This window comes from Antechinus flavipes, chromosome 2 (genome assembly GCF_016432865.1).
Source record: "Antechinus flavipes isolate AdamAnt ecotype Samford, QLD, Australia chromosome 2, AdamAnt_v2, whole genome shotgun sequence".
NCBI classification, from domain to species: Eukaryota; Metazoa; Chordata; class Mammalia; order Dasyuromorphia; family Dasyuridae; genus Antechinus; species Antechinus flavipes.
The window spans coordinates 464,944,277-464,957,536 of NC_067399.1; the positions used below are offsets into that span (position 1 = coordinate 464,944,277).

Sequence of the window (13,260 nt, forward strand, 5' to 3'; positions counted from 1 at the left end):
TTATTCACTGAACATTGATGACCTATAAAGTTCCTTCCAAATCAAACATTCTAGCATTCACCCTTTGATCACAAAACACTGAAGTCTTATTCTCCATATTACAGATGAAGAAATGGAGAGGGCCACAAAATCTTTCTGCTCCTCGCTGTGTGAAGGTGAGTGATACTTGCCTTCTGAATGTGGAAATGGGGGCACAGAGCTCTCTGAGAAGAAATTAACAAACTAATATGGATTGAGTCAAGTTTCCTCTCTCTTTTTTTCCTTGTAGTAGACATTATCTAATTGTTGTAAAGAGAGAATTAAATTTGGCATCACAGGGCTTGAGTTTGTGGTACCTTATTACCTATGATAAATCATTTAGTTTCCCTGAGACGCACTTTCCTCATTTGTAAAATCAATATTAGACTAGACAATCTCTAAAGTTCCCTTTAGCTTTATGCCTGTAATCCTACAATCTGTGGATCTAGCCTTCAGACCATAGTTTGACAACTCCCAGTCTAGTCAATATATAAGCCACAACAAAATGTAGAACCTTACATGATAAATGCACTATAGAGGTTTAAAGTATCATTTGTGGTCCAGAAGTACAAGCCATTACTAACCAAGAGGATCTGGGAGTTTCTTGAAGAAGTGGCATTTTGATTGGGCAAAGAGAATAAGAGGAGGCTATTTCAGGCACAGAGACCAGTATGAATGATGGCTCATTCAGGAAAGCTTCAGATATGTTCAGGGACATGACACTGGTAAAGTTTGGCTAGAGAGCAGAATGAATAGTAGAGAATGAAGTAATACTAGAAGAGGGTCATCCAAGGATCATGAGCAAAGGAATGACATGCAAGTAAAAGTTTATTATTTTTAAAAAGCTATCATTACCCTTCATTACATTATTTTTTCAGATTAGAAGCATCTGCCAAGATTCTGCCATGTGAGGATTTATCCAAACCTATATTGAACCTAATTCTATTTCTAATGTAAGGAAAATTGTTCAACGTAGGGGCAGTGAGTTCCATCTTGAAGTGGCTATTGTCCCTACCACTTTGGAAGATTGCTAGTGATCTTTAAAACACTCAATGCAATGATGTTATTTCTTTCAGTTTTTAAGGCACTATATTTTATTGGAAAGTTCACTGCATTGGAAATCAGGAGACATGGATTCTAATTCAAGTTCTGCCATTTACACGCTATGATCTTGAGCCAATCTCTACACTGCTGGGTAGAATGGATAGAGCCCTGAGCCTAGAGTGTGGAAAATCTGATTCAAGCATGATCTTAAACATGCTATATGACCCTGGGTTAGTTACTTAACTTCAGTTTCCTCAACTAAATGGAATTTTAACAGCATTTATGTCCCAGGATTGAGGTGAGCATCAAATGAGATACTTATAAAGCATTTAGTATACTGCCTAGCACATAGTAGACACTTAATAAATGCTTTTTCCCCCTTTCTGGTGTCAGATTCTGAATCTCTAAAATTTAGTGCATTAAACTAAATGATTTCTAGGGTTTCTTTCATCTTTAATTTCTATCATCTTTTCAGTGGGCATTTTGGACCACACCCCCAATACCATCACCACTTTCTTCTTGAACATTTTACATTTTTTATTTTGTGATATTGCACTTTTCTAGTTCTTTTCCTGACTCTCTACTTCTTCAGAACCCAGTTTAAGTCTTTCTTGTTACCAAAGACTTTGGTCTTTCCTTAAATAACTCTTGACAATTATGGAAACAAAGAAGAGATGTAGACAAAGGACAGTAACTATCTTTTGCCTCTCCTTGTATCTACAGAACTTAATACAATATCTGGCACTGATAGGTGATTAATAAATCTTTATTGACTGCCTGAGAAAAACCAAAGAGATGGCACCTCTGTCTTGCAGAAAGATTAGGAATTTTTTTAAAAAGCAGATAAGTTGTTTGTGCATTCCAAATATGAGAGATGGCTTGAATGAATAAACAGAGATGGGAGATGAAGTATATTAAGTACAAGGAAAAGGCAATAGAACTGCCTTTCACTGCAATGAATAGTTTGAGAAAGGAAATAATAATAAAGAAGACTGGAAATATTTGTTTATAGGAGCGAGATTGTGAAGGACTTGAAGGGATGAGCTAAGGAGTTTATATTTTATCTTTAGGTAAGACCAGTGTAGGATCCTCAGATCATAAGCCTGGTGCCATAAGGGATCTTAGTCCAACTTCCTTATTTTACAGATAGAGGAAATGAGGCTTAGAGACATTTAAATGACACATGAAATTAGTGATAAAACTGGGATTTGAATCCCAAGACTATAAATCTACAACTTTTTTTCTTTTCACTACACCATACTGTCTCATTAATAAGGAGCCACTGAAACCTTTTGAATAAGAGATTAACAAAAATGGTCCAAATCTGTGTCTTGGAAAGATCATTTTGACAACTCTATGAAGGATGGAAAAGAGAGGAGAGAGATTGGACAGAGAGATGAAGAAGCTATTGTAATAGTTATCATTTGATAACAGTGTAAATGGAGAAAGTGGGTTAGGTACATGTGAGGTTGTATGGGTATGATTAATGGGATTTGGCAATTAATTGGATATGGGAGTAGGAATTGGTTGAGAAAATGAGAAAAGTCCAAGAAGAGCTTAAAGTGATTTTAAGTTGAAATAACTTTAGAAATACTAATGGTACAAACTTACCAAAAATCACTCAAAAGTTTAACTATGTAAATTTCTTTTATACTTAGTTTTGTGAGTTTTGAATAATAATATTATGATTTTAACAAGATGGGGCACCCTATAATTATGTATTGTGTTGTGACCCTTTATATATGACTCTTTTTCAGACTAGTGGTTTGGTAGTGTAAGTTTTCTTCCTTGGCCACCTCAGTCACTTGATCTATCTCTATTATACTTTTTCTTGTGGGGTCATGTCAAAGCTTTGACTGATGTTAAGGTTAGGAATACAAATGAAATCCTTTCAATCACTGATTACCAACTGCTGGAAGTTTTTATAAAGTTCAGAAATTGACTGAAAGTGTTGAATTTTAATTACAAACACATCAACAGATATTTAAAAGCTAAATGATGAAACTTCAAGCATTTGGACATTTGAAGCATTTCAATTCTAAAATTATTAAGATTTTAAATTGTTTTAAGATTTTAGGGGACACTTATGTAGATTTAGGAGGTTTTTTTTAGTGAGTGAAATCAAGGCAGACAGAAAGAGAGTAAAAATTTGTAGAATATCAATTCTTAGAAAGGAAAAGGATAATGATTCTTGAGAAAAGAAGCTGAGAAATATACAGAAAGAGAACCAAGTGAAAGCAGTTCCATGAATGTCAGGGGAGAAAAGAAAATCCAGGCAAGGAGGTGAGTTTTCAGCAGTGTTAAAAGGTAAAAGCTATAGAGAGATCAGGATATTGAGGAGTAGGGAAGCTAATTTTAGAAATTGGCATCATATTTCAATAGGCAAGGAACTGAGAAGTGGAGAGATTGAGGCAATTAGCAGAAATTGCTTTTCTACTCTTTTTAGGAATTCATTAGGTGGGGCAAGAGATGGAGGGAGTCAAGACAAGGAGGTTAGGAGTGAGAGATGGAAGGAAGGAGGGAAAGAATGAAGAAAGGAAGGAAGGGGGAAGAAAAGAAGGAAGGAAAGAAGGGAAGAGGGAAGGAAGAAGGGAAGAAAGGGAAAAAGCGAAGGAAAGGAGGAAGGGAAGGAGGGAAGGAAAAGAGGAAGGGAAAGAAGGGAGGAAGGAAAGGAAGGAAAGAGGGAGGGAAGGAAGGAAGAGAGGGAAGGAGGGAGAAAAGGAGAAAGAGACAGAGACAGACGGAGACAGACAGATAGACAGATAGAGAGAAATTGGAGGTTATACAGCATGGGTAGCCCAGAACTCTATGAGGTTAAGGGAGTTTTGTTACTGTTGAGTCTTCAAGTTGTATCAGTCTCTGTGATCCCTTTAGGGGTTTTCTTGGCAAAGATATTGGAGTGGTTTACCCTTTCCTTCTACAGCCTATTTCATAGATGAGGTAAACAATGTTAAATGATTTTTCCATTTCAAATCCCAACTGGATTTCAACTCAAGAAGATTAGTTTTTCTGACTCTAGCCCAAGTGCTCTATCCAATGGGCCACCTAGCTGGCTTGGGGTTGCACAGCCAATATGCATCAGAAGTAGTACTTGAATGTATGTCTTTCTGGCTCCAACGCTCTATCTACGAGCCCATGTTACCTCTCATATATATGATCAGAAAAGTAACACTAGCTTTAGGACACAATCAAGCTCTCTCGCATCCAAAGGACAACTGGCACTGTCGGGGAAAAAAAAAATCTCATTCCCAAGTTATTTAGTCACTGGATAGAATATCTCTTGTTGAAGCCAATGCTGTGTCTGCCTTCCTTGTGAAATGGCAAGCCAGAAAGACTTCTCCCAAGACCAGTGGAACTTTCCTTTCTTCTCACTTCTCCCTGAGGAGGGAAGGTGCAGATTGTGATGAGCAGTAGTCATTCACTTTCTGCTTATTTTGACTCTTCTCCTAGTTGCCAACTTACAGGATGACCCTGGAGAACATCACTTGGATTGATGGAGCCCCAACTGAATTTATCCTCCTGGGTATCACTGACCGCTGGGACCTTCGTGTAGCCCTCTTCCTGATATTCCTACCCATCTACCTTCTGAGCTTGCTGGGGAACATGGGTATGGTGGTGTTGATAAACGTGGATACCCGACTCCACACCCCTATGTACTTCTTCCTGGCCTGCCTCTCACTCCTAGATGCCTGCTATTCCTCAGCCATCGGTCCTAAGATGCTCATAGATCTATTACTATCACATGCCACCATCCCTTATGCTGCCTGTGCCATCCAGATGTTTGTCTTTGCAGGGTTGGCAGATGCTGAGTGCTGTCTCCTAGCAGCCATGGCTTATGACCGCTATGTGGCTATTGGGAACCCGCTCCTTTACACTACAGCCATGTCTCGACGCCTGTGCCTCCTGCTCTTGGCGGCTTCAGGGCTGGGTGGTGCAGTGAGTGGCTTTGTCCACACAACATTCACTTTCCGGCTACACTTTTGTCACTCCCGTGAAGTTAACAGTTTCTTCTGTGACATCCCACCACTGCTGGCCATTTCCTGTGATGACACTTCCCTCAATGAGCTGCTGCTTTTTGCTGTCTGTGGTTTTATCCAAACAGCTACAGTGTTAGCTATTGCTGTGTCCTATGCCTTCATCCTCGTTGCTGTGATTCGCATGAATTCTGCTGAGGGAAGGCGACGAGCAGCCTCCACTTGTGGCTCTCACCTTACTGCTGTGGCCATGCTATATGGCACACTCATTTTCATGTACCTAAGACCTAGTTCTAGTTATGCCCTTGACACTGACAAGATGGCATCTGTCTTCTATACACTCGTTATCCCTGCCCTCAATCCACTTATCTACAGTCTCCGCAACAAGGAGGTTAAGGAGGCCCTTCGAAGGACCCGGGATCGATTCTGCTTCCCATCCCAAAGGGGATAGTGAAAGAATTAAAAGACTGACCTGGGGGTGGAGATCACAAAGAAATGAGGGGAAAGAGTTCCCTCACTCAAAAATTACCATATTTTAAAATGGCTAAGGAGCCAGAGAAAGTAAAGGGCAAAGCCAGAAAGGATAGATATAGAGAAGGGTCAAACTGGAATTAATTTAGGTCTGTGGTGGAATTATAGAGCTTTGGAACTGGAAAGAATTTTAAAAGAACAGAATTTTCAAATTCAGGGAGAACTAAAAAATACAGATCTGGAAAAAAAAATTTAATCCAACCACTCAATTCAAAAGTTTACTTATATTTTGTTTTTATATCAATTTCATTTCCAAATATAACTCTTTCCACTCTTCCACCCAAAGAGCCACTACTAAAATAAAATAATTTGGCAAAACTATCCAATATATCAATCAAGTGTAAAGGTATACACAGTATTCCACAACCATAAGAGGTACATTCTCATGTCTCTTTTTTGGGGCCAATATTGGCCATTATATTTATACACAGTGTCCAATTTTGTCATTGCTATTTTTTCCATTTACATTGTAGTCATTGTGTGGCGTTTTCTTGATTCTGATGATTTCACTTCATCAAGTCATAAATCTTCCCATGCCTTTCTGTATTTTTATATTGATCATTTCTTATAACACAATTGTAATTTCTTAGCATTCATTGCATTCTTATAAAGCAACTTATTTAGCCATTCTCCAAAAGATAAACATCCACTTTGATTCTAGTTTTTTTTTGTTACTATAAAATAGTATTGCCATGATACTTTGGTGTGGACCTTTTTTTTGTCTTTGACCTCATTGGGAATATATGCCTAACTGTAGAATCTGGGTCAAATGAACATTTTTGTAACTTTGTTGCATAATTCCACAAGAGTTTTCAAAATTCAACTCTCATTTTAAAGCTGGTTGTGGTTAAAACCCAGCTCTTCTAACTCATAATTCAATATTTTCCCCCAGTAGATAATTTAAGTATAACACTGAGCCCTTCCCTATTACCCAACAAGATCCCCTGCATTACTCTAGGAGAGTTCAACATTCCCTAGGTCAGTATAATGATTGGGGTCTCAGCAATTCAGTACTAGTACAGTTCCTGGAACATAGCAGGTATTTAATAAATAGGAGATTAAGTTCTTTATTATCAACTTGTAAAATCTCATTAATAAAAGAATCTTTAGAAGCCATTTACTCTAATTCCTTAACCAGAAAATGAATCTCAGCTGCAGCAACTAGAGTATGTTGTCATTAACACTGGCTTACTTTTGAAGACTTTTAGAGAAAACTTCACACAAGCTCAAGGCCAGGTGATAGGATCACACTTCAAAACTTTGTTGGTCACTATGGGTGTATCATCCACCTATGCAGACTTTGGTCCATCTATGTTTTAGTAAATGTTCATGGGTTGCTGTGTTCCCCACCCCTTCCAAAAACAAAACAAAACAATATTTAGAACATCAGTGTAATAATGGTTGCCCCTTAGCTGATGTTTGCAGGCAGGACTGGCAGTTAGTCTTACTCCCCCCTCTCTTTTTATGAGCTGGGTCACTCTTCCTCCTGGGGTATAACTTTCTCCCTAACAACAACCTGGCATCTCTCTTCTAGAGAAATTATTTTTCTTTCTTCCCAAATTATGGTGATGAAAGATGCTTGTCATTGCCAATCCAACCAGTTATTTGCCAATGTATTGAGGCTGACTAATTTGCCTGAAGATACCTTGATGACTATGACTGTCCTATAAGGAAGCAATCACAGATATTTCCTGCTTAGATCCAATCCAAGCAACCATTTTAAAGCCTGGAGTGAATCTACTTTCTGGCTATGATGATTTAAGAGCTTGTATTATGAGATGAAGAGTTATGTAACTGGTTGCTGAACTTGAATAGCAATATAAAAGGGATAATCCATCCTTCCCTCTCTTCCTTTTGGATCTGGTGAATGAGGACAATTCTGAGGTTTTTTGATGCCCAGCTTGGGTGGGGGTTTTTACCTATCCAGCTACAAATCCTGCTGAAATAAGACTATGCCTGCGATGGAGCCATCTCCCTTTGGTATTGGCTTTTCCCAGATCTCAAGTATGTGGGAATATCCAGGAAACCTTGTAAATCTGGGAGATCCAGAGTGCCTATCAAAGTTCCCATCAGTGGTTAGAGCTGAATATCTTCACCACCAGTATTTACCCAAATCAGTTATTGCTATACCATCTTAGTAAATTCATTTCCCAAAACTTAGTGAAGACTAATTATTAATGGACTGCTCTCCAGTAGGAATTTGAACATAAATATTAGAAACCTAGTATGTAGGATTTTGGGGTGAGGGGTCCTTAATGAATAGTCTTACAACCTTTAACAGCTCAAAAACAAAAACAGAGTAAACTTTTAAACCTAAAAAGATAAATAAATTTTAAAGACACACTGATAAACTTCCTCTGGGAAATAGATGCCTCTCCTCCTTCTCCTAGGAAAAACAGGGAAAAAAAAGAGAGGGAAGAATCATTGGCCTCATTCTGCAACCCACACTGATTTCAAAAAAGCAACATCCAGCCCACGTTGGCTTGCTTATGAGCAATTCTGCCATCTAGCTCCAGAGCTCAAGAGTTAGATTAGAGAGTTCTCAGACATTTCCCCATAGTGGTAGTTTTCCTTCATGCTTTCAAATCTTTTATTTCTCATGGTTTCTGATTCTTCTACCCACCCATACGAAGGTGGAAAGAGCAGCTTTTGAGTTAAAATCAGTCCCTTCCTCCTGGCCCAAAGTCAAAGCAAAAAGAAGGGGAAGGTTGAAGAGAAAGAAATTGAGAGATTTTTGCCCAAACTATCTTTTCATACATTTCTATCCCTCTAATCTTCTATAGATGAAGTCTGGAGTAGGTATAGTCAAAAATACAGTGCTAGGTTTGTAATGGAAAGGATGCTTTCAAAATGGGATATTAAAACTGGGTAGATCTTAAGAGAATTAATTTAAATTCCTATGTAAAAATCATGGATTTAGAGTTGGAGGGATCATAGATCCAGAGTTGGAGATGTTCAAATAGTTGGTATTTAATAGAAGTCATCTAGTCTAACTCCCACATTTTATAGATAAAGAAAATAGTGCTCAAGGATGTGATATGTTAAAAAAAAAAGTACTTGGCAGATCCAGGATTTGAACTCAATTCCTCTCATTACAAATCTAGCATTATTGTCTTCCTTCTTTTTTATAGATAAGGCAACTGAGACATAAAAAAGAGATAGTCATTTGCCCTAGAGAAGACCAATTTAGCTAGGGTGTTCTCATTTAGAGGCCCTTTGGCCTGGGTTCTCTTCAGAGTAATTTGCTCAGGCAAATGGGGAATAAAAAGGGTCCATCCACTCTAATACATGGGCTGCTGAGACAAAAGCTACATTCTTCTTGGCTTATCATGATAGTTTCCCCACAGGGCCAACAGAGAAACTGATTCTCGTTCCTAGAGGAGGTACTCCTCTCTGACTCCATGATTCTCCTGGTCCCTCCAAGCTCCACAGAGCATCCAAAGCTGGTTCCACAGAAGAAATTAATGAGCCCCTCAGAGTCTAAATCCCAAATCTCAAATTGGAGTTGTCTCCTGGCTTTGGAGAGAAGGGCACAGAGAAGGAAGAGAGGTTTATTTCTGATTAGGTGCTGGACTATGCTTGAGATTAATATTACCAAGGGGATATAACCCTCAAACTCTTTTCCTCCAATTATAATTCAAATGTATCCAGAAAATTGTACTGAGATGTTACAGGCCAGGGAGCTAGACCCTGATGAAGTCAGCTGGGACTAGTGGTATGTGTGTATATCTATTTGTTCCTTTGTTTACTAGAGTGATGAAATATACTTAGGGGTGTTTGATACAACTATGAGCACCTTGGTCTGTGGGAATGATTGGTGTAGCTATGTGGGAGGCTGTGGTTGAGAATGTATGTAGCTTTTGGAATCCTAGAGTTCCAGTGTTAGAGACTTTAGAACAAAGACTATTCAAATTAAAGGGAATCTTACAACATAGAAATTTAGAGCTAGAAAGAATTTTTATATAATCCAGTACCTACTCAATTTTATGGCAGGAAAAATTGAAATCACCAGACCAATGACTTGTCCAATTACTTTGAGTATGTATGTATTTATGCATTTTTGTAAAGTAACTATGTATGTGAAATCATTGTTGTGTACTGTATCCAATTGTGAAGGTGTAATTTTATATCACTTTGTGTTGTGTGACCCTCTATACCTCTTCATGAGTGGATTGTCTATAACTGTTTAAGTGTCTGCTATAACCAGTTTAAAGAGTCATTTGAAACAGGCTAGTTTGTTTCACTCTGAAGATTTTTCATAGAGATATTCGTAAATTGGATTTCTGGGTTAATGATTAATTTATTCTCTCTCTTTTGTAACCTCTATTCTAGCCCATCCCCAAGAATGGACATTCTAATCCTGCCCCTGAGCCACTGAGGTCTTAACTAAGAAGGTTAAAGAAGGAGGGTCTGTGAAAAGGTTTCATGAAAGGAAGCAAAGACCCACACTATAAGTAAAAAAAAAAAAAAAAAAAAAAGATTATTCCAAGGAAATTGGAGAAGGAAATAAAAGAATTAACAGGTTCTCCATGGACTTGTCAGAGGGATGTTGGGCTAAAGGAAATGATCAAGGGATAAACTCTTTCAATCCACCAAAGCTTTCTTCCAGGGCATGACTTTTCTCTCTCCCTAAACTCTCTTCTGCCACTTTCATTATGGAATTAAGATGAGGTGTGACCTGTGAAAGTCAGTTAATCCTGATTGTTTTTAAAAAGTAATGGAGAAGTTTAAAACAAAGAACACAGGGTATTAGAATTGAGAGAAGTATTACTTCATAGTACTTCCTTTCATACATTCTTCATTTCAGTCCAATTGATCTGCTATTTATTCCTTGTACTTGATATTCCATTTCCCATCTTGAGCAAGTCTACAATGTGTAATATCTTCCCCTCCATCTAGAAAAGTCTTTGGCTTTCTTCAAAAATACAATTTAATTCGTACATCCTACATGAGGTCTTTCCTGACCCACTAGTTAGAAGCATTCTCTCATTCTTGAAATAATTGTCTATGTATTCCACATTTACTACTTTTGTACAAATTCTATTCCCACTCCACCCCCAACCTAAATAGAATACAAATTCCTAAGGGCAGGAACTGATTCCTTTGTGTCTTTTGCCCCAGTGCCTGACACTTAGTAGATATCTAATCAATGAATTGAACATAAGAGGTAGAGTATTTGAATTAAAACAAGTTTTAGAACAGACAATGGAGAACATCATAAATATGAGAGTTATGAAAGGATTAGAATTCTAATTTGAGAGCTGGAAGAAACTTTAAGCATTATTTAGTCTACCCCCTCAATTTATAAAGGAGGGAACTTTCCTTCAGAGGGAAAGGGATTTGTTTGCCCAATATCATACAGGGAGTAAGAAGTAGTCAGGATTTGGACCCAGTTCCTCTAATTCCAAATCCAATACTGACTTTAGAATATTAGAACATAGAAGACTGGAAGAGGTCCTACATAAATCCTCTACTATCTTCAGTCTGGAAATACTCAATAATGTCAAACCAAGGTTATTCTTTTTTTTACTCTGGATCTGCTTCGCCTTTCTGGCTTTGCTCTGTATTTCTGTGATACCAAAATTCTACAAGTCTACCATGTTTGAATATTAGAAAAATATCTTTAATTTTTCCCTATCATCTCTCATATACAATTTATTTCCAAGAACAATAGATTGATCCCACCTCTACAAATCAGTTACATCTAGTCTATCCTCTCTATTTCTCCTGCCACTCAATCACTATAGATACTCAGTGGTACCTTCAGGGTCTATTACAATAGACTCCTAATAAGATTTCCTGACTACATGACCCTTCTTTCTCTGTTAGGGAAACATTACTGGAATTCACAAAATTACTAAAATACTCTGGTTGTATTACTATTTTGCTCAAAAATACTCCATAATTATTCCTCTGCTTAACATTTAAGGCCCTAAATTCCCTGGTACCATTTCCCAATATGATAGACAGACAGGCAGATGGACAAATAGACAAACAGAAGAATAGACAGATAGATAGATAGATAGATAGATAGATAGACAGACAGACAGACAAATAGATCTTCATTATTTCATTTGTGGCTTTCTTGGCAAAAATGCTGGGGTGGTTTCCTCCTCTGGCTCATTTTACAGATGAAAAAACTGAGGCAAACAGGGTTAAGTGATTTGCCCAGGGTCATAGAGATAGTAAGTATCTGAGACCAGATTTGAACTCAAGAAGATGAGTGCACTCCATTCACTGCACCATCTGACTGGTGAAGGTCTACCTATCCTTTAAATCTATCTCCCTAACAAGCCTTCCATGATCTCCTCTTAACAATACTAGTCTTCCCTTCAGTTCTCATAGAGCAGTGTTTGTATTACCTTATTTCACTTCAATATTGTATTGATACTTTTTCTATAATTGTCATTTCCCAGTGACTACTCTATATACCCAATGCAAGAGAACATTCTTTTGTAACAAAGAAGTACAAACAAATAGAATCTGCCAGCACACTGCCCAGACCTGACAGTATATACCTCAGAGTATTCAGCACCTATATAGCCTACCTCTCTATCAAGAAAAAAATATTTCATCATCAGGCCCCTGGAGCCAAGATTGGTATTGCATTGATATGTCTTGCTATCCATTAATTATTTTATATTAATTTATATTAATGTAATTATATTTATATTACATATTAATGTAAACATTCTGTGTGTTTTTATATTTTCTATATTTCTTTATTTTTTTCTATATATTTGTCTTTTGTTTAATTCACTATATCAATTCATACAAGTTTCCCCAGGTTTCTTTGAATTCTTCATATTTGTGACTTCTTATGACACAAAGCTATTTTATTACAATAAGCATATTGTCATCTCTCATTCAATGGACATATACTTTTTTACTAGTTTTCTAGTACTAAGAAAAAAGTTGCTAGAAATTTTGCTATATTTGCTCTATTTGATGTACATGTAGAAGATTAAAAACAAAGAATGTAGAATATTACTTAAAAGAACTCTTATTTCATAGTACTTCCTTTTAAATACTCTTGATTTCAGTAGAACTGACCTGCTAACTATTCCTTAGAGATGACATCCCATCTCTCATCTCTGTAACCTTGCATCAGGAATACATGATAGATTTTCTCTCTCTTTTTACTTCCTGGGAATAACCGCTGCATCACCCTGAATCAAACAATATGAACAGGTTAGTTGGGTTTTTTTTTAAGTGTTTCAAATTGTTCTCCAGAATAGTTTGACAAATTTACAGCTGTCTTCCTTCAGTCCCTTACCATCTTTTTTTTTCCAGATTAGATGTAAGGTAAAAACTTAAAAATCGTTTTAATTTACTTTTCTCTTATTAATGATTTGGAATAATTTTCATATGGTTATATTGAGAGTTTCTATTTCATGAACTCATGTGTTATCATGAATTAGAGTTATTGGTGTTAATATCTTATCTATCTGCTACTAATACTTATACTAATTGATAATAATAATAATGATATCTAACAGTTCCGTAGTGCCTCCTATGTGCTAGATACCATACTAAATGCTTTACAATCATTACCTCATTCTATCCTGCCAACAACCTATGGTGATAAGTGTTATGATTATCCCCATTTTACAGCTGAGAAAACTGAGGCAAGTGGAAGTTAAGTGATTTGTCCAAACACACAGATAGTCACTATGTGAGGGCCCATTTTGAA

The 13,260-nt window shown here is 37.1% G+C and overlaps 1 protein-coding gene across 1 annotated transcript; it reads left to right on the forward strand.

Annotated features, from left to right (window-relative positions):
• The first annotated feature begins 4,527 nt into the window (after positions 1-4,527).
• LOC127547039 (olfactory receptor 5C1) lies at positions 4,528-5,487 on the forward strand. The gene has a single exon (XM_051973894.1). It carries the CDS (start codon positions 4,528-4,530, stop codon positions 5,485-5,487), a length of 960 nt encoding a protein of 319 aa, XP_051829854.1.
• Positions 5,488-13,260: the final 7,773 nt, after the last annotated feature.